The 21,983-nt window shown below is 32.7% G+C and overlaps 1 protein-coding gene and 1 long non-coding RNA gene across 3 annotated transcripts; both read right to left on the bottom strand.

Moving 5' to 3' along the window:
• Window positions 1–8,007: 8,007 nt before the first annotated feature.
• Window positions 8,008–14,926, bottom strand: LOC110895469 (kinesin-like protein KIN-13B). The gene is made up of 12 exons (XM_022142790.2): window positions 14,484–14,926; window positions 14,140–14,340; window positions 13,727–13,918; window positions 13,495–13,602; window positions 12,782–12,859; window positions 11,926–12,007; window positions 11,697–11,856; window positions 10,680–10,982; window positions 10,372–10,590; window positions 9,004–9,352; window positions 8,440–8,505; window positions 8,008–8,356 (listed from the first exon to the last, which is right to left on the bottom strand). The coding sequence occupies exons 1-12, from the start codon at window positions 14,628–14,630 to the stop codon at window positions 8,180–8,182; spliced, it is 2,082 nt and encodes a 693-aa protein (XP_021998482.1). The 5' UTR covers window positions 14,631–14,926; the 3' UTR covers window positions 8,008–8,179.
• Window positions 14,927–17,710: 2,784 nt separating this feature from the next.
• On the bottom strand, window positions 17,711–18,896 carry LOC110895468. 2 transcript variants are annotated; one of them, XR_004869931.1, is made up of 3 exons: window positions 18,158–18,896; window positions 17,948–18,051; window positions 17,711–17,873 (listed from the first exon to the last, which is right to left on the bottom strand). It is a non-coding gene; the product is annotated as an uncharacterized LOC110895468 (long non-coding RNA). The 2 variants fall into 2 exon arrangements; XR_004869930.1 differs by having other exon boundaries at window positions 18,162–18,896.
• Window positions 18,897–21,983: the final 3,087 nt, after the last annotated feature.

Below are 21,983 nucleotides of genomic sequence, written 5' to 3'. Positions count from 1 at the left end.
TATTATATTTTTAAGTTGGGAGAAAAGCGTAATTTTAAACTGAGGCGAAACCGTAATTTTAAAAAGGATATAAAATAATAAAATGGTTGGTTCAATAGGGGAATGTCGGCCGCCAATTTCGACCAATGGCAGGGAAACACTATTCCCTGCCATGGTCTTTGTATATGTTGAATAATTACATTTATATAATTTGTCTTTGGGAAGGTTCAATTAAAAACTTCTTTTATCGCGAGAACTCGAAAACTAATTAAGAAAGCCTAAAAAACATACCATTTTTTTTTACAAATTTTCGCTAGTTTTTGTGTATATAAAAAAACTTTAAAAAAAATTATATATAAAAAATAACGATATTTAATAAAAAAATTGGTATGTTTTTAGGTTTTTTTAGTTAGCTTTCGAGTTCTCACGATAAAAATTGATTAGTTTTGTATTTTATTTTTTTATTTTTTAAATGGGTAAAGTTGTACTTGAGATAGAGATTCATGACCTCCAATTACTGGCCTTTTCATCATTCATAAGGCCATCCATAGTCATAAAGTCCCTTTGGAGGCGTTATGCGACACATGTCATGTCACGTCACACATGGGCTTTATGAGGCGTTATGTCACTAGAGCATGTAGTCAATTACTCAATTAATTAATTTTCATCTTTTTAATTAATTTCTAATTCTTAAATTAAAAACCATTACAGTAAATAAAAAAAACATTAAATAAAATAAGTTTTCATAAATGCAGGGACCATTTATGTTAAAAACTAATTTTAAAAACCAAGTTTTAAAAACAAATTTTAGATATTTGAGAAAATGCAGGGACCAAATGTGTTAAACCAAAAAAAATTTCAAAATCAAATCGCCTTTGTCTTCTTCTCCGATTCTCCGGCAGGTTTCCGGCCGATTTTCCGACGGACTTGTAGGGACCAATTTGTCTTCTTCTTCGATTTGATGGGACCAATTGTGTGTAAACCAAAAATGTTACAAACCATCACGCCGTGAAGGTGATGGCGCTGCCATCTTATTTTTGCCCGATACCGCACTTCGTCGCAGTGTGGACGACACCATTGGGTGCTATGATTGGTTTTTTGAGGCATATACCGCCCCAATAACCTAACACTTATCCAATATATTAGTACTAGGTTAGAACCCCGTATATTACACGGGTTAAATAAATGTAATTTTATATATTAAACAATAAAAAGTAAGATCTTTATTAACCCCGTATATTGTACGGGTTAAATAAATGTAATTTTATATATCAAATAATAAAAAAAGTTATATCTTTAAAAACCATGTGTATTACACAGATTAAATAAATGCAATATGTATACTAAATACTAAAAACGTCGTATCTTTAAAAAACCCGTGTATAATCGGGTTGAATAAATCTACCAAATAATAAAAAAAAATTACTTCCTTAAAAACCCATATATTACACGTGTTAAATAGATCTAAAAAGAGTTATATCTTTAAAAACCATGTGTATTATACAGATTAAATAAATGTAATTTTGTATATTAGATACTAAAAACGACGTATCTTTAAAAAAAAAATCATGTATAGTCGGGTTGAAAAATCTACCAAATAATAAAAAAAATATATATCCTTAAAACCCCGTGTGTTACACGTGTTGAATAAATCTAATTTTACATAGCAAATGATAAAAAGTTATGTCTTTAAAAACTTCGTGTATTACACGGATTATATAAATGTAACTTTGTATAGTAAATAATAAAAAAAAATATTTTTAAAAACCCCTCATTTTACACGAGTTGAATAAATATAATTTTGTATTCCAAATAATAAAAAAGTTATATTTAATAAATTTGGATAACATTTAATATTAATTTATTATTTATATATTTAATAAAAGATAAGTAGAAAAGAGAGGTATTTGTTTTAAAAGTATATTTATTTAACAATTTAGATTTGAGGATAATATTTTATTAAAGTATGAGATTAATTTATTATTTATTTAATTAATATAAGATAAATAGAGATTTGAGGATACCTTTAATGAATGACACGTATCCAAAAATTAGTTTTTTTATTATAGTAAATAGATATCAATAAGATACAATCCCTAACTCTAATTAATTTAAAATTTTAAATAGTAACTATAGTCAAAACTAAGCGACTACATATTTAATTGTTTACCATTCAACTATTTATTCATAATACATGTAAAATATCTTTTGTAGGCTTTTTTTCCTTTCGATTATCCTTCACCAGCCCCCATGTATAAGAAAACGTCGATATCATGGAATTAAACTGGAATTAAACTATACATACCCTCAAATGTTAGTTTAGTTTGGAAACCTAATTTCAAATATAAATAAACTACATTATAACCCCGTGTATTACACGGGATGAGTAAATAAATTTATATACTAAATAATAAAACAGTATATCTTTAAAAACTTCCTTTATTGCACGGGTTGAATAAATATAATTTTATATATTAAATAATAAAAAGTTATATATATAAGAACCATATTGTACGGGTTGAATTAATGTAATTTTATATACCAAATAAAAAAATTATATCTTTAAAACCACATGTCTTACACGGGTTGAATAAATATAATATTGTTTACAAAATAATATAATAATACATCTTTAAAAAACCTCATTTATTACACGAGTTAATTAAATGTAATTTTATAAACCAAATAATAAAAAAGTTAGTAAATGTAATTTTGTATAGTGAAAATAAAAATATTTAATATATTAATACAAAGTTTGGTTTTTGTGATAAATAATTTGTTTTATTTAAAATGTTTTAAATTAACAATTTACAATTTCGGATAATATTTTATTAGAAAAATAGAAGAATGGTATTCGAAATTTAAAGTAGTATAAAATTTAATATTAGCTCATTATTCGTTTATTTATTTAATTAATATAAGATAAGTTTAAAAGTGAGGCGAGAAAATCATAAAATAAATATCTACAATGAACGACTTGTGTCACACATTAATGCTTTATTATATAGTATAGTATAAATAAAAACTTAGATTGATATAAATAGATTATTTTGTTGTAGCAAAATTTGTTGACGAAGTCTCAGTAAATTTAACTCAGTATTTAAAAATCCGTAAATGTATAAATGATAAATAATATTAGTTAGAGTAAATTGCGATTTTGGCCCCTATGGTTATATCACTTTTACCATTTTAGCCCAAAAAAGATTTTTTTAACATCTGTGCCCCAACGTCTTTTTTTCTAACCCTTTTGGGCCCTAACACTAACCCCATCCATTAAATGTTAGGGGAAAAAGGGTTAGAAAAAAGACGTTAGGGGCCAAAAAGATTAGAAAAAAAGACGTTGGAGGCTCAGATGTTAAAAATTCTTTTTGAGCTAAAAGAGTAAAAGTGATATAACCACATGGGCCAAAATCGTAATTTACTCTATTAGTTAAATAAATAATATTATAAATAAGAAGGAGATTAAACTAAATAATAATTATCCATAAGAAATTAAACTAAATAATATTTAGTAGGATGATTATCTATAATTAATTAGAAAAGATTAACCTACAATAATACTTATCTATAAAACATGGTCTAATATGATGACAAGTGTCCTAAAAATGGTTTCTTTTATTATATAGTATAGATGAACATGATAATGGTGATATCATTAATGTTATGATAATAATCATATTGTTGATAAATACAAGTTCATTTTTTCTAGGTTAATTAGGTTAGATGCTAGCATAGTAGCATCGTCAAGGGGCGGGAGGGGGCGACCGACCCCCCGAATTTTTCGCTCAGTAGTAGAGTAGAGAGTATGTAGTTTTCGTATAGAAATTTTTGGGTATATACGTTTTCGAACCCCCGGTTTTATAGAAATTTTAGGTCCGGTGACTTCCGCCTCCCCGGTCAGAAGTCTCAAGCTTCGCCACTGAGCATCGTACTGCAAATTTTTAATTAGGCAAAAAAGGTCTTGTGATTTGTGAATAATAATAATGGGTGTATCCTTGTAGGATAGAGGTGCGTTAAAAACTAGATTGAAACAAAACTAACGTGTCGACCTGAATCAATCTGATTTTAAATCGATTCCACCAAAAAGTGGTCCGTTTTTTTCATCGCGGTAGGTTTCACATTGGTTCCCCCTCCTCGCCTCAAAACCGACCCATCAAGGGCCAACTTTTGAGTCCGGCTAAAAGTTAGGTTGAGTGAAAAAATAGCAAATGTTGATGCAATAACATACAATAATATATTTAATAGATAAACTAATTATATTAATTAGTATATGTTTGGCTTAGCTTTTCAAAACAATTTATAACTTTTTAGAAAAGTTAATAAGTCACAATGCGGTGACTTATTGATTTTTCCCCTCACAAAATAGTTTCACCCAAACACTTTTTAACTTTTCAAAAAGTTAATAAGCTAATAAGTCACTAAAATAAGCAATTCCAAACACCCCCTTAACTTTTCATTATTCATAACATTGATCCAATATATTAGTATATGAGTATCACTAAATTTCAATCCCAAACTCTATGATTATTTCAAATTTTATATCAAATTTAAGAAAAAATAATAGTACTAACTATAGTCAAGACTAAGAGAACAGTTTTAAAATGTTTACCATTCAACTATTTATCCATAATACATGTAAAAAAAAGCTTTTGTAGGCTTCTTACCTTTCGATTATCCTTCACCAGCCCCTATGTATAAGAAAACGTCGATATCATGGAATTAAATTGGTTCATGTGTTCGGTCTACATAACAAACATATGGTAGAGTATGTGGTTCTCAAATATCGGATGCTGCTCAAGTTAGGCTCGTTTTAAATATGTTATGGTGACAATAAATGGATTACTGAATAAAACATCTAGTTGATCGGTTAACAATCATATGTTAACTTTTTAAATTATTATTAGTAAGTTGTCAAAATCGTTGATGAGGTTTGGGCATATTTGCATGTTTCATCGAAAACGATTTTTTTGTGCATTCCAGTCTTTTCATTTTTGGTTTTTTTTTGTCATTTTCATCCTTGAGGTTGGTAGTTTATAACGACTTTCGACCCTCAAAAATTGACCATCAGGGATGAAAAAGGCAAGATTTCAAAGTCTTTGGATGAAAATGACACACGGACTAAAGTAACAAAAGTGGCCAAATCTGAAGTACTAAAATGACATTTTCCTCAAATATCAAATATAGATAAAAAATGTAGTTCATTATCAATAGATCGAGAATTTTTAACATTTTATACTTAATTAGTTAATCTTTCTTCTTTCTATACTAATAAACAAAAATCCTTTTTGGATACGTATCATTATCTGGTAATTTTCACCCTTATTTTTTTTATTTATCTCTTTTATTAAATAACTAGTATTAAGCCCCTGCGTTGCAACGGTTGTTGTAAAACTGTGTCAAGTAGTACCAATGCTATACCATTGTCAGCTACCACCAACACCGGAAAAGCTCGTAAAAAAAAATAAATAAAAACGAAAAAAATAACGTCGAGCGAAAAGCAGACGTAAAATCTGTGAACCACGAACGCTCGTTGTAGAGAAATTAAACCGAAATGTAAAACATAGAAAAAATTAACTAAGTCAATCCAGGACCTGCGCGTTGGTCGAACTTGTTAAACGGAGAAAAATAGATGTGTTGCGACGGACCAGTCAAATGGGAAAAAATATACGAAGAAAATGTTGAACCCCACGCACACATTGCGGTGCATTAACTCACAAAATTTAGAACGAAACGAAAAACTTGGAAAAGATGATAAGTATGGTTGACCAAAATTGAAAATAAAAAAGAGTTGGGATTAAATTGTAAAAAATGAAAAACTTTGGGTTAAAAGTAAAAAAAAAAAAAGGGTTTAAATTGCAAAATTAAAGTTGTTTATTCATCTTAGATAAAGATAAGGATAAAAATAAATGATATCTATATATTAGTTATTAATATTAATATTAAAAGAAATTTATTAAATAATTAAATAATTATAAATAAAATTTATAAGATTGAAAGAGAGAATGACATGTGTCATTATATGGAGTCTTTTATTACAAGTTAGAAGATAATAATATTAAACATCAATTTAACTAAATATATTTATCTCTTTTATTTAATTGATTTCTTTTTTAAGTCTAAAGTTCTAATCTTTGGCAATTTATGTCTAAAGTTTCGATCTTTGGTATTTTAACCCTTTGATTAATTTGATTTTTCACTTCTAATTCAAAAGTTTTCATCTTTTGCAATTTAACCCCTTTAATTTTTTTTACTTTCAATTCAAAGCTTTTCATCTTGTGCAATTTAATCTCAACATTTTTTTACTTTCAACTTTAGTTTCTTATATACTTTTCATCTTTCATAAGTTCTCCGTTTAACGTGCCATTTTAAATTTCCGACTTAACACGCCGCAACTTGCGTGTGACGTTCAACGTTTTTTCATCTATTTTTTCCTGTTTGACATGTCTGTCGCAGCGCATCTATTTTTCCCCGTTTGATAGGTCTGTCGCAATGTGCGAGTTAGAGATCGACTTAGTTATTTTTTTTTCTCGGTTTTACACACAGTCTCGTGGTCATGTGAGAAACATTTGTCTTCCATCTAACATGATATATAACTATTGAATCCCCGGCGCATTGCGACGGATGATAAATCTACTTGAATAATATAATCTAATCTATCTAACATTTAAAAAACGATTCTAGTTAATTACTCTTTCCTTCAATATTATAGCTTTTACTTGCATCTTATTTTTACACCTTATTTTAATTTAATGAGTACTGTTGGTTCTCCAAACTAATTCTCGTTATTATCTACAATTTCGACTTAAAATCCTCTTATAGTATAGATTATTTAATAACAAATTTACTATTAATTTTAATAATATGTTTAGATTATATAAACAAAAATGTATAACTTAAGAAAAATCAATTTAAAAAATTCAATGTGAAAAATTCAATAAATACATATATTTTTTTTATTTCACATGGTATCAATTATTCAACTCTAATGTAATACACGAGATCAAAGAAGACAATTATCTTTGGTTGTATGTTTCACGATGACAATAATAAAATTCAAGCACAATCAATATCTAGAGTTGTTTTTTTTTTCTATACGTTGCTTTTTCTAGAGTCAAAAGCAGAGATAGACTGAAACCACTAATCTCAAAAATGAAATATATACACACAAGGTAAGGTTAGTGTAAAAAAGGACATTTTTCGTACAAAGTGTAAGAAGTCTATGTAAGCATGGTATTTTAAATTTTAGATATAGTGTTTTATATTCTTTTGATACGGTATAATATAGAAAAACATCAAACACGACAATTTATAACACTATCATATGTATTCTAGATATTTAATTTAAAACACTGATTTAATTCTTCGCATGGTGTTTTAGATTTCATGCATATTTAATTGTGTTTTAAATTGTTATGTTTGATGTTTTTCTATATAATATCATACCAAAAGAGTATAAAACATTATGCCTAAAATTTAAAACATCATGTCTATATAGACTTTTTACACTTTGTACGAAAAATATCCTTTTTACAGGAATGGTTTTTTCAACAAGGTACTTATATCTAAAAAGATTAATAGTAGATAGTTTTTCAAAAATGAAATAAAAAGATTAATAGTACATAGTTTTTCAAATATGAAATTTATTTTGTTACTCAGTGTTTGTTTTATTTTATTTATTTATTTTTGAATGGCCAACAAAATCAATCCCGAACACTCTCGAGACACCCACTGGACAAACAGAGTACTCCGAGAGTAACCCGAATCCACCACCAATTCCAAGGAAAACCCAGTAATCCACCCGCCCGTAGGCACGACACTGAAATTACCAGTAAAACCCGTTTGGCTCAAGAATCCAGCCCAGGTTTTCCTGTGCCTCCTATCATTGCCATCAAGTGGGAGTTGAACCTGCATCTCTCAAGAGAAATGCAAACCTTCCACCACTTGATCTAGAGATCATTGGCCCGTGTGTGTTTTATCGGTAATTGCCCACACGCAGCCCAATTGTAGATCATCAAAGATACAACAAAATCAGGGGGGAAAATCGAAAATGAATCATCTTTTATCATGAGTTTACATAGCATGAAACAACAATGAATGACAAGATTTGACCCATAACCAGGGTGAATATTTTGTAACCCAAAATACTGTATAAAGCCCAACTGATTTAACTTCCATATTCTGACCAACAAATCCTAACCATTTACTGACCAGATGACAATAACACATCATGGTCCCTAAGACGCCTTTGAAAATGAGCCAGACGGTTCTGTAGTTGTAAAATGGCTGCAGCCTTCTGAGCCAAGATTGTGTTCAGTTTTGCCACATAGTCGTCTAGCTGGTTCCCTGGTTCATCTGCCTCCACCAATAGGTTCATCTCCTACAATCACCAAACAAAATAAACTATATTGATATTTTTCGTAAAATTTTATTACTAATTAACTTAATAGATTTATGGCATACCACTCTAACAATATCCATGGTATCCTCAACTTGTTTCCGGTGCGCATTGACAAGATCTTCCTCCTCCTGAGATTGATCCCTCAAGTTATTACGTGCTTACACTAATTAAAATTTGAGTAAACTGCCATTTTGGTCCCTGAGGTTTGGTTACTTTTGCCACTTTAGTCCAAAACTCAAACCTTTTGCATCTGGGTCCCTGTGGTTTCAGTTTTATTGCCATTTTGGTCCAAAAATGAAATCAGGTCATACTTGTCTTATAAAATCCTGCAATTTTGTCATTTTCCTCAGGGGCAAATCAGGTAATATTTGTCTTATAAAATATGGTATTTATTTATAAAAAAGAAATGATCATTTTGCCCCTGCGGAAAATGACAAAATAACAGGATTTTATAAGACAAATATGACCTGATTTCATTTTTGGACCAAAATGGCAATAAAACTGAAACCATGGGGACCCAGATGCAAAAAGTTTGAGTTTTGGACTAAAGTGGCAAAATTGACCAAACCACAGGGACCAAAATGGCAGTTTACTCTTAAAATTTTAAATATATGTAAAATAGATACCTGTAAAAGGGCATTCAACTCGTCATCAGGGTTCCAGTTTCTTGATTCAGCTTTAGGTAGCTCCTTTGACTTTGTTTGACCGTTGGTTCTCCTGTTCTTATCCGGTGCATTTGAGAAGCTATAAGGTTCAACTTTAGAGTTATTATTCTTCCATGACGGTTGTTCAGCCTCATAAAACTCTTCTGCGGATTCATAATCGTCTTCTTCGACTTGTTCAAGATATGAATCAACCATGTTATCTTCATATGACGAAACTCGGGGTAAAGCAGTAGTAGACATCGACACTGCTGTTGGTTCCTTGGAACTAAAAGTCGTGTCTTTTTTGTTCCCTTTTGAGAGACTTTTCACCCTGTTAATTAGTAGTGGCACAACAAAATAATTAGTTAAAAGGAAATGAACTGAAAGTCACAAATAGTGTAAATATTTAACGCAAACTGCTTTCCTAAAATCGTTTTATTGATAAATAAGATTAATTTTGCAATAATAAAGCTTTTATGATCATATTTAACAATAATTATTCATAGAGTAAAATGTCATTTTCGTCCCTGTTTGGCCAGTTTTTCGACTTTTGTCCAAACGTTTGAAATATTTCCGTTTTCATCCAGCTCGTTAACTCCATCCATGTTTCTCCGTTAAGTCAGGGGTATTTCCGTTAACTTAATAGGCAATTCGGTCTTTTTCAGGGGTATTCAGTCTTTTTACATAAAGTGAAAAAGACTGAAATGCTCTTTAAGTTAACAAATAAGACGGAAATACCTCTGACTTAATGGAGAAAATGGATGGAGTTAACGAGCCGGATGAAAATGGCAAGATTTCAACCTTTTGGATCTAGATGCGGAAAAAAAAAACCTTCGGACTTTTGTCCAAACTTTTGTTTTTACGCATCTGGATCCAAAACGTTTGAAATATTGCCGTTTTCATCCGGCTCGTTAACTCCATCCATGTTTCTCCGTTAAGTCAAGGGTATTTCCATCTTTTTTATTAACTTAATAGGCGATTCGATCTTTTTCAGGGGTATTCAGTCTTTTTATATAAAGTGAAAAAGACTGAAAAGCTCTTTAAGTTAACAAAAAAGACGGAAATACCTCTGACTTAATGGAGAAAATGGATGGAGTTAGCAAGCCGGATGAAAATGGCAGGATTTCAAGCCTTTTGGATCTAGATGCGGAAAAAAACAAACCTTTGAACGAAAGTCACAAAACTGGCCAAACCTCAGTGACGAAAATGGCATTTTACGCTTATTTATAAGATGTTTAAAATATTGGACAAGAAGTGTTTTGGGAATATGATCGACCCCCAAACCCAGTTTGACCCATTACCCCACTCACCCATTTTGCCACCTTTATAAAGCAAGTTTTCGGTAGTTACCTGTCGGCATATCGTAGGGTATTAAGCGTATGCTCACAAGATCCAGCATTTGGTGAAATGCAAGAAATCATAACAGTTCGTGAGTTTCCAACAAACGAATCCCTCAAAACTTCAGTTAATTTACTGCCTCTAAACGGAATATGACCCTGATCGTTATCAAGAGCTCTTATGCATTCCTTCAATGCAAGCAAGCTCTTATTAATCTCAGCACCTTCCATTCTGGATCACATATTTCAGATCCCACGTCAAAAAAGGCCCGATAATTTAACAAACAGATAAAATATTAAAAGAATAATAAATTATATTACCTTGTTTGCTTATCATTGTCCGTAGTATCTGCACCGCGTTCACTTCCAGCAAGATCTATGAACGAGAGTTTCCCAACAACTCTAGGAGGTTTAGTTTCGCTTCCGTCAATAGATCTTTTGACGACAAGTTGAAGTATGGCATGAGATCTAGAAGATTCCTCATTGGCACCAGTAGTTCCGGTACTTCTTGTTGCATTCCCTCTTTCGATTAGCTCTTTTATTGTTTCCACATCTGAGACTTTGTATTCTTGTAAACCGACAATGCATACTTGTTTACTACCGTCTTCCCTCATGCACAATTTCCTGTACAAGAGTCAAATCACTTTGTTAAAATACTAGAAAATTAGAAATAATTGATTGCTTTGTCATCAGCTATAATAAGATATTTTCTTGACGGTTTAAAAAGAGTAAAATGCCATTTTCATCCCTGAGGTTTGGCCAAATTTGTGATTTTCGTCCAAAGGTTTGTTTTTTGCATCTGGATCCATAAGGTTTAAAATCTTGCCATTTTCATCCGGCTTGTTAACTTCATCCATTTTTCTCCGTTAAGCCAGGAGTATTTCCGTCTTTTTTGCTAACTTAAAGGGCAATTCGGTCTTTTTCACTTTATGTAAAAAGACTGAATACCCTTAAAAAAGACCAAATTGCCCTTTAAGTTAACCAAAAAGACTGAAATACCCTTGACTTAAAGGAGAAAAATGGATGGAGTTAACGAGCAGGATGAAAATGGCAAGAGTTCAAACCTTTAGGATCCAGATGCGAAAAAACAAACCTTTAGACGAAAGTCGCAAAACTGGCCAAACCTCAGGGACGAAAATGGCATTTTACTCGTTTAAAAAATCTTAAATCATTGAAATAATGGTAATGCTTCAAACAAGTGATAGCGTAATAGAATCAATTCATCCAAACACGACAACTGACTGTTACCGCTTTAACTAGCATAATTCGATAATGCACATCCAAACATCCGCTTAAGACTTAAGTAGGATCAAACATTAACATAGTGATGGAACGTACTTCCTGTCATTGAGGAGATCGTAGAGTTTCCCACCGTAGATCTCGAAGAAGCTAAAATACAACTGAAAACCTTGGCTACGATAGGTATGATTCACGAGCCTGAGGATATCCCTAGATGCTTTAAGAGGTAAGGGTTTCATTGTGAAAGTCTTTCCACTTCCTGAACAGAATATAGTTAGAAGTTAAAACCAGACCATTTTGAAAGAAATGTTATTTAAAGCTAGTGTACCTGTTTGTCCATACGCAAAGCATGTAGCTTTGGTACGTTGGAAAATTATTGGAACTATGGGCTCAACAGTTTCATGATAAACCTATGAAGACATTAAGAACCAACAGTTAGAATTACATTTTATTTCTAAAGGTCAAATGGGAACATATAAATGTATTTTAGGCATAGTTATCAAAGGCGTGAAGCGCACTCAAGGCGCTTAGGCTCCGCTTAGGGCCTAGGCGATAGGCGCAAAAAAAGCGTGGGCCTGAGAAAAAAAAGCGCACTTAAATAAAAAAAAAACAAAAAAGTTCATTAAAGCAATAAAGTACTCAAAACCAAAACAAAAATGTTCATACTCCATTTAAAAAGTCTCAGATAACAAAATACTCAAAACCAACATGTTAATATTCGAAAACAAATAGTTCATTAAAGTAATAAAAGAGTAAGCAAAAAAATACTGCAGTAAAGCCCTATAAATACTGCAGAAAAAGTGGAATTTACAAATTAATACAAACTGAATATTACTAAACGAGATTTTGATCTTTAGTGATATCATTTGTTAGTAAAATCCCTATAAATACTGCAGAAAAAGGGGATATTACAACTTAATAAAGAAAAAAATACTGCAGTAATTAGCTAGGAATCAAAGGCGCAATTACTGGGAATCGCCCAGAAAAAAACGCCTAGGCGCCAAAAGCGCACGCTTTTGATAACTATGATTTTAGGGCATACAGCCTCTTAATTCACTAGACTATAAAACAGATTATTATTGTAGTTATATAATTAGGTAATTATTTAAATACAATAACTTATAAACTTTAAAAAATAAATGGACTAAAAGCGTTTCTGGTCAACGGTCAACCCAACTGCTAACCTCATCATTAGAAACCTCTTCATTTAGTACCGCGTCAAAAACAAATCCATGCTTCTCCATGTATTCCGTGAGATCAACCTGCAGGATGGTGATGATCAAGTTGGTGAAACTATGATAAGACCACCAATGTTATGAATGCGAATGATGGATAATGTGCAATTATATGCAACTTTTGACTATTGTTGACTCTTTTGGGAACATGATAAATTCAGTTAAATCCATTCAAACAAACATTAGATAGATGATTGGAGAGATCCAATGATGTAAACTGTAAAAAAAATCTGAAAGCACTATTTACAGTCTCATTGTCCAAATAACTATGATTATGACATCTATCTTCTATTTCTCTCCATCACTCTCTTCTTGTTTCTTATTCATACACACTTGTCTTTTCTATTTGTTTTATTGTAGGCATCATCTGCTTGTCATTTCTTCTTTATTTTTTCTCAATACTTTATGCTTCTTGTTTATGCATATGTAGGATATGGCATATTCATACACAAACAGAGACAGCACTACTTTTAGCATTCAAAATGTCAAGCCCATGCATCAACTTTCATGCATATCCAAAACAAAACAAAAATTACTTTACTTTTTAAAACAAGAAAATAGAAATTTCAAGTATGCACATGCATATGAGCATATCCAGAGTGCCATAAATGTGTGACATTAACATGTTTCAACTGTCAGATGTGACATTATCTAGTGCTAACCTTGAGTTTTGTCTCATGAACTGTAAGGCAATTGGAATGGGGCTCAGTAGTAATAATATCTTCCTCGTTCTTTGCTAACTCCTTTTTATTCAAGGGTCTCTTGCGCACCTGAAATTCAACCAACATTAGCCACTTCAAAAACAACAAATACAATCATTCAGATAATAACTTCAAATTACGTCAATTATAGTTGTATTGAAAGAGCTAGATTGTCGGACTACGATCAGCTTACCACAACTTTGATCTTGGCAACATTGCTCGCCTTCTCCTTTTCTGGAGCAAAACTTTTTAAAAGACTGTTATCAGGCAAACCTCGAGCTTTACTAGCCTGTTTGTTATTCCCCAAATATGTCTCTACATCATCAAAGCCTCTGCCACGATCACTGTTATACATCGGAGCACCATAAGTTCCGGTTACAGGCACCTGTCGGCATATTAACAAACAAAAAAACTTCAGTTTAACCATCACAATGGTTATAAAAATTGCCTAACAATAACAGATACAATCAAATGCTAATCGATTCTTGATTCTTTCTTAGAAATACATGAAATTGAAACATAAAACGAATGCATCTAAATCAGAATAACACGACAACTTATATAACACGACAACTTATCCAACAATGGGAAAGAAGTCGAACTTACCTCGGAGATAAGCTCGGTATCAAACGAATGCAGATCTAACAAGCCAGGACTAAATCCATTGTTGTCATCACCGCCACCGTGCTTCTGTCGCGGTGGCGTCAACGCCTCAACAAACAAATCACTCCCACCGCTAAACGACCTTTGCGCACCAACATTCCTACTACTATTATTATACATTCTAGCACCTTGATAACCAAAGTCCTACAATCCAAATCAATCACAAATCAAATTCATAACCCTAACCTACAACAACAAACAACCAGATCTAAACAATATTCGAAAATCGAAACAACTAAACAATTCAAACAACAAATAAACATTAAAAAACTAAAAAATATACTAACAGAAGAAGCGTTGGAAGCCGGTTGTAGCCACCGGCCGTTAGCCGACGAAGATGTGGCTTCCAAAAAGTTATCGGAGTATTGCCGCTGGTGATGAGCTCCAGACGCACCGGATCTTTGACTTTGACCGTGTCTACCTACCGCATTCATCCTGTTTCACAAGCAGTTTATTCAAACCCTAGATTTTGCGTTGAATGTTTCTCTCTCTAGAAACACAGTTGTTTAAATTCAATGAGAGGTTCTCTCTCTCTCTCTAGAATAACATGAGAGATATTATTGTAGGTGGAACTGGAAGAATGATGGTGATTTTGGGGTGAAATTGTGTGAGTGAGTGAGTGTGATTTTGAATTTTGGAGTGAGGGTTTGTTTGCAGGGGTCAAAATTTGAATTTAAGCTCTCGTTGACATGTGTAAGGGTGCTTTGTGTTTGAATAATAGTCCCTGTATAATGTAACACGTTTTGGTTTAGTCCTTTAAACGTTTCTTTTTAGATTTTTATGTTCAAACGGACAAAATCAGCTTTTGGTGGACGACTGGAGTGACGGTGGTGTTGGATATTGTATTTTAAGAAAAGATTATGTGGTTATGGTTAGGGTTGTAAATGAATTGAACGTTTAGCGAACAGTTTGTGAATTGTTGAGTGAGAAGTTTGTTTATGTTTGTTTGATTAGCTTAACGAATGAACGTGAACAAAAAAATTTTGGTTAGCTTAGCGAACGAACACGAACAAAGGTCTCGTTTGATTGAGTGTGTTCGTGAACGTTCGGTAACGTTTGTTCATGTTCGTTCGTTTACGTTTGATTATGTTAAATTAAAAGAATAATAAATAATAAACCTTTTATTTAAACGTATTGAAAACTTGAAACGCTGTTTATTTCTAAATTAGTTAAAATTTGAACATTCAAGACATTTTTTGGGATAATTATGTCTAAGTTAGTTAAACTTTGAATACTTATGTATAAGTTAGTTAAACTTGATTCATCATTTGGTTGTTATAGTAGACTTCTTATTTTAATTTATCATTTGATGTTTGTATTTAACTACTTATGTCCAATGTTTAAGGTTAACAATGTTTTTATTTTTTATTTTCAAGTTAAATGTCCATTTACGTTTGTTTTTATTCGTATGCGTTCGTTTGTGTTCGAGATCGGTGTTCACAAACTTTTCATAAACAACTGAATTTCCTTAACGAACACAATGCGTTTGTGGATAGTTTGCGAACATGTTAATTGCCTCAACGAACGAATACGAACATGGCCTTGTTCGTGTTTGTTTGGTTCGATTACAACCCTAATTACAGTGTTTTTAGTTTTTTTTAACAGCTCATTTCATTCAAACAACACAACAACCAACACCCACCATTAGCCAACAGCTAGGGGGCGGAGATTACAGCAGCGAAGCATATTTAAGTTTCTAGCCCTATTCTTAATCCTTAATAAGCTATAAGTCTTCACCTAGCTAATGATCCTTCCGAGCTTTATGGGAATGTTGGAGAAGATTAGATTATTTCTAACTTTCTTGATACACCAACACGCTACAAGCACAATAGCATGAATCGCTTGTTTCTTTCTAAGGTTTTCGTCCACAAACTTATGAATGTCCAACAAGTCATTTAAAGAGAAGGTAAATATAGGGGTAATCCTACACCAATTGCTAATACTCTGCCACCCCACGCAAGCTAACCCGCAAGTCGTAAAAATAAGGTCAATCGATTCACATGCAGCTTCACATCGACAACATATATTCGGCCCATTCAGAATATTCTATTTCATCAGCACGTCCATCGTCGGGATCCTCCCTAACGCGGGTCTCCACCCAACAATTTGCAGAACTACCCCTCACTGATATAATTTTCTTCATCAAAGACATCGAAAATGCGTTGTTTTACCAAACCCACTTGTCATCACAAGACTTCATGGTGTTTTTAGTTGTAATAAAAATTTATTTATTTTTTGTCTTTTAAAGAGGAAACTATGATTTAAAAATACAGAGTTCATTTACTTCATGAGAAAAGTCATTTTACAGACATGATCTCATATATATCTTTGTAGTTTATTAGTCTACAATAGTTAGGGATGAGCAAATGGTACCCAGTACTGGTATCGAACCGGTACCGGTATCGAATTTACCGAACCGGGTACATTTTCAGTACCGATTCGGTACCGACTTTTAACATTTTCGGTACCGGTTTGGTACTAGTATTTACCGGTTTTTACTTTTTATCCTCAAATACCGGTGCCGTATCGGTACTGAACCGGTACTGGTACTGAACCGTACCGTACCATACCGGGTATATTCGGTACCGGTACCTACTTTTAGGAATTTTCGGTACCGATACTTTCGGTTACCAGTTCGGTACCGGATGATACCGAGCTCATCCCTGTCCTATAGTCCTGTACTAATTCAAAATTATTTTTATTGTTTGACTGTGTTTGGTCATTAAGTGATAATACTTAATTGTTATTTATATGTGTTTAGAATAAAACCAAATAAATATATTTGTTCACCCTTTAAAATGATTTTTTCAGTTATCAATTGTATATTTTTTTGTTTATAAAATCAGTTTCAAACTTATTACTTATAAATTATGAACTGATTTATGCTAATTCCTTAAGGTTTTCTATTGTAGAAACATGCTATATTTATTTAACTAAATATTAGTTTAGCAAAATGTTAATAAAAAAACAGTGTTTTTTAACAATTTTCATGTCATATCTTCTATTAAACGTAACAAACGAATATACAATGGTTACTTTTATTTAACTAAAATTTAGTTTAGCAAAACAAAATAAAAGAGAACAGTGTTTTGTAACAATTTTAACGTCATATTGTTTTTTTTTTATTAAATGTGACAAATGAATATACATACCAAAGTCATAGAATATTTAAATTTAACAAATGACAAATTGCCTCATAGATTAAAACAAAGTAGATTGTTGTTTTATAGAGACCAGAACACCAACGTATAGCATGATTTGTGTTTCTTTTTTTCCAAAATAATATTTTCATCAATTACCTTGAACTCACATTTTTAAGTTACCATAATAATTATTAGGGTAAATTACTTTTTGAGTCCCTGTGTTTTATGGGTTTTAACTACTTGAGTCCAAAATTAAAATGTTTAACGCCCTGAGTCCCTATAAGCATTTTTCTTAACCATTTGAGTCCAATTTTCTAACACAGTTAGAATTTTGTAGTTAAGTTTTGTTAAATGACCAAATTACCCCTCCATTAAAAAATAAAAAAATTAATTTATTTAAATTTCTCTCTCTTCTTTGTCTCTATCTCTCCCAATAAAGCTAATACAACTTTCATGAAGCTCAGTGGCTACACAGTGTTCATTCTGTAATTGGTCAATGGTTGCAACTTGATCTTCCAAGTGCTTCCTTAATTCCTACATGTCGATTACGTGTAACGAGTCAAATATCTATTTCATCAACGATAATTTACAAATTAAAATAACAATACCAAGTCTGATCGTTGAAGTTTCCGGAAGTCATCAAGGGAAATAGGAACGTCAGAAGCACCAATACCAATTCCTTTTAGCCTCTTGGTTTTGGAGCCAAACTCATCTTTGTACCACAAAAAAAAAGTCAAAGTTCAGAAAAAAGTGTGTGTACAGCTTAAAAAATGATGATACTTGTCGATGAGAATAAAAATACAAGGATTAAACTGAACCTACTAAACATTCAACTCTCATACAAGAGGGTACTACACTGGTTTTATACACTTTTTGACACCAATCTCCAAGTAACCCCTATATCTTCTAAAGTCTGGATCGACCCTCCGCATCTTCTGAATCACCAGCCCCCCATATCTGAATCACCACCGTCCCCCAAAATCCCCAAAACCAGATCTATAATCTTTCACATCCCCCAAATCTATTTGATTCACATCCCCAAAAATTTTCTGATTTAAAAAGCAAACTTCAACAGCAACTAGTGCAGGTAAATAGTGGCTGACAACAACGATGTAAGGTAGTAGTCACAGGTAAGCTTTAGGGCATGTTTGGGTAAGCTTTTTGAAACAACTTATTGACTTATTGGCTTTTTGAAAAGTCATAAGCTCTAAAATGATGTTTGGCAAAGAGGGTGTATGTGAGGGGGAAAAGCCAATAAGTCAATAAGTCACAAAATCCTGACTTTTCCAAGAAGCCAATAAGTCAATAAGTTGTTTCAATAAGCTTACCCAAACATGCCCTTAATCGTCTCCGATTTGGCTTTCATTCTTCGTTAGCATTTTCCGATGTGGTGCAGCGGTGGTGGAGGGGCTACAATGGTGGTGGTGCTGCGGTGTTGGTGGAGGTGGTGGTGCTGCAGTGTTGGTGCGGCGATGACGGTGGTGGTTGTAGTGGAGTGATGATGGTGGTGGTTGTTTTGTTGAGAACTTGGGAGAGAAAGTGATTAGGTAGAGAGATGTGAATGAATCTGGAGATAATGGATGGAATTTGTTTATATATTTAATTAATAATAATAAAATGGTTTTTTTAAGTATAAGGGTAATTTGGTCATTTAACAAAAGTTAACTGAATAATTCTAACAGTGTTAAAAATTTGGACTCAAATAGTTAAAGAAAATGCTTATGGGGACTCAGGTCGTTAAACTTTTTGCTTTTGGACTCAAGTGGTTAAAACCCATAAAACACAGGGACTCAAAAAGTAATTTACCCTAATTATTATAAGATATTTTCACTAGAATAACTAGACATATCATGTTCTTCAAACACTATGAGACAAGATTCTCTTTTGACTCTTCTTCGACATCATCCAGTAAATTTTGGCACAAGAGTAACAAAACAAATTTTGCATATTTATTTGATTTCAAAATTCAAAGAACTCTTGATAGATTTTTTAGAACTTTGTGGTCTAATACTGACTTCTATCATCAAAATCACTTCCAATAATTAAAGGATCCATGTTATAGTCTATTAATTATATAAAAGTATTCATGTAGCATTTTCCTTTAAAAAAAGTATAAGGCTGGGTGGTGTAGCCACGTATGTGCTATGTAAGCAAGGGATTTTATCGTTAACTTGGACGGTGTGGGATAATACCCCCTTTAAAACCACTTTTAACTATATTAAAAAAACAAATTTGGTTGGATGATACAAGTGGGTCATATCCTCTTCCTCTCACGCCCGCCATGGCAATGGTTGAGGCCATGGATGGAGCCCCAATTGGCTAAGGTGGGGTGGTGTTGGTGGCGCCACCCAACTGAGGTGGCTCGGGACGCTAGCCCATACTGTCTGCTCTAAGTATAAACAAATGTGGAATGGTTGTTTGAAATCTAAAAAACTAAGCCTATGAATCTAAAAATATCTATCAATCTATTTAAATGTAGACCTTCTCGATAAAATAAAACATATCAAACTTATTATTATCAAAATGATCTAACTGTTTCAAAGACCCAACATGCATTTTTTTGTGCATTGGGCTCTTTCATTAACCGATAGAAATATCAGCTAGTCCGTTATTTTTATTTTTGACAGAAAAATAAGAAGATGGCTCCATGTGCTCGAGTCATTATGTTTATTCAGTATTGCCAAAGTTTTCAGGGGGGGGGGGGTTGTCTTGACGTAGGTCTGCTTCTGACCTAGACTAACCTAAGTGAAATGAAGTCTCTATCACTCCACTTAAAAATCAAATATGAAACTTCATGCACCTTAAAGTTCATAGGATGAAAATAGATTTTTTGTGGCCCTTATACTCGGCCTAGCATTGAATAGACCGGGTATTCGCCTTATCAATATATCAAATCAACGATGAGGTATGTTTGGCACCTCTCTGGGCACCTAAATCGGACCGATTAATACTAACTTGAAAGTACTTGAGGACGAACTATTCTTAGTTAAATGACCACAGTTAAAAAATGCTTTCCTTGTTTTAGACGAACTTGTTTGTAAACCAATAAGTGAAGAGACATGATAAGATGTATGTCATAGATATGGCCCATCTCATTTTTAACTGTATCTTAGAACCAACGGGCTTGTAGCCTAGTCTAACGTCTAGCGATATCAGTATGTATGGAAAATGTGTACCTTTGCTTAACGTTGAAGGTTTAAGTTTCATAATAAATAAAAATATAGATTTAGGAGGTATTATTAGAGGGTGTATGACTTAGCTTATAAAAAAATATATCTTAAAACCTAATACAAATTTAATAACTTCTAACAAATCCTTAGATCATGTGTAGTGGTAATGCCCCTACCCTTGGGCGTTTTGCGCCATGTGGCAGCCCAGTCAGCAATGGGGCATTATGGAACGTTTTCTAAAATGGGTGTAGTGAGGATGTGGATATTATGGGGCATTATGTTAAAAAGGGGTTTAATAAAATTAAATAAAAAAACATCAAAATTATTTGTTGGGCATTATGTTTAAACCTACATTTGATTGGCCACCTCCAAGTTCTCTCCGGCGTGGAATATTTCACGCTCCAATCTAATTTTAGTAAAAAAACACTCACGGGGGCGGAGATGAGGGCGTGGAGGGGCGTTCTCAAACCAAAAAACGCCCAGAAACTTCACCACTACGAATGATCTTAAGAGTTTTTCCAGTCTATAAGAATTTTATGAAATAATTAAAACTATAGTAAGTCTGCTGTTCAATTCAAGTCCCGTAATAAATGTACAAAAATAATTTCACAAATGATAAAAGCAAGGACGGAACCACAGGAGGGTCAGGGTGATCAGTTGACCCTCCGGCCGGCCAAATTCCAAGCTTACCGGAGTACTGAGCCGAAAAACTTCCTTATAATTGACCCTCTTGATTTTCTTTTATAACACTTTAAAATTAAAAAAAAAGAGATGTTTGAAGGCTTTCCGGCCGGCGAGCGACGATCCGAAGACGGCATGCAACGGTGCGACAACGGCAAGCGGTGGTTAAATGGCTGTTATGACTTCGTGTTTTCATTCTAGAGAGGAAGAACAGGGAAGAGGGAATGTCACAAATGGGTTAAATAATAAAGAGTTAATTGCCATTTTAGTCCTTGTGGTTTGGGCCAATTTGCCAGTTTAGTTCAAAGGTTTCATTTTTAACATCTGGATCCAAAAAGGTTTCATTGTTGCCATTTTGGTCCAAGTGACTTAACTCCATCCATATCTGTTAAGTCTGCCAAGGGTATTTTTGTCATTTCATTTTTCTTTTTATTAATCCTTTTTTTCTTAATTGCTGCCTTAGGTTCAAAATTGCAAAAACGGTTAATAAAAGGAAAAATGAAATGACAAAAATGCCCTTGGCAGCTTTAACAGATATGGATGAAGTTAAGTCAGTTGGACCAAAATGGCAACGATGAAACCTTTTTGGATCCAGATGTTAAAAATGAAACCTTTGTACTAAACTGGCAAATTGGCCTAAAGCACAGGGACTAAAATGGCAATAGACTCAATAATAAAATATCATTGGCTTTAAAATAAATTTGGCCCACTTTTCAAGATTAAATTGGTAATATTATTTTTATTTATTATACTTTCCCAATAAAAATAGCCTCTCTTTATAACCCAAGTCAAC

This window comes from Helianthus annuus, chromosome 10 (genome assembly GCF_002127325.2).
Source record: "Helianthus annuus cultivar XRQ/B chromosome 10, HanXRQr2.0-SUNRISE, whole genome shotgun sequence".
Lineage (NCBI taxonomy): Eukaryota > Viridiplantae > Streptophyta > Magnoliopsida > Asterales > Asteraceae > Helianthus > Helianthus annuus.
Note: the sequence above shows the minus strand (reverse complement) of the source record. Positions and strands in the feature narration are given on the sequence as shown.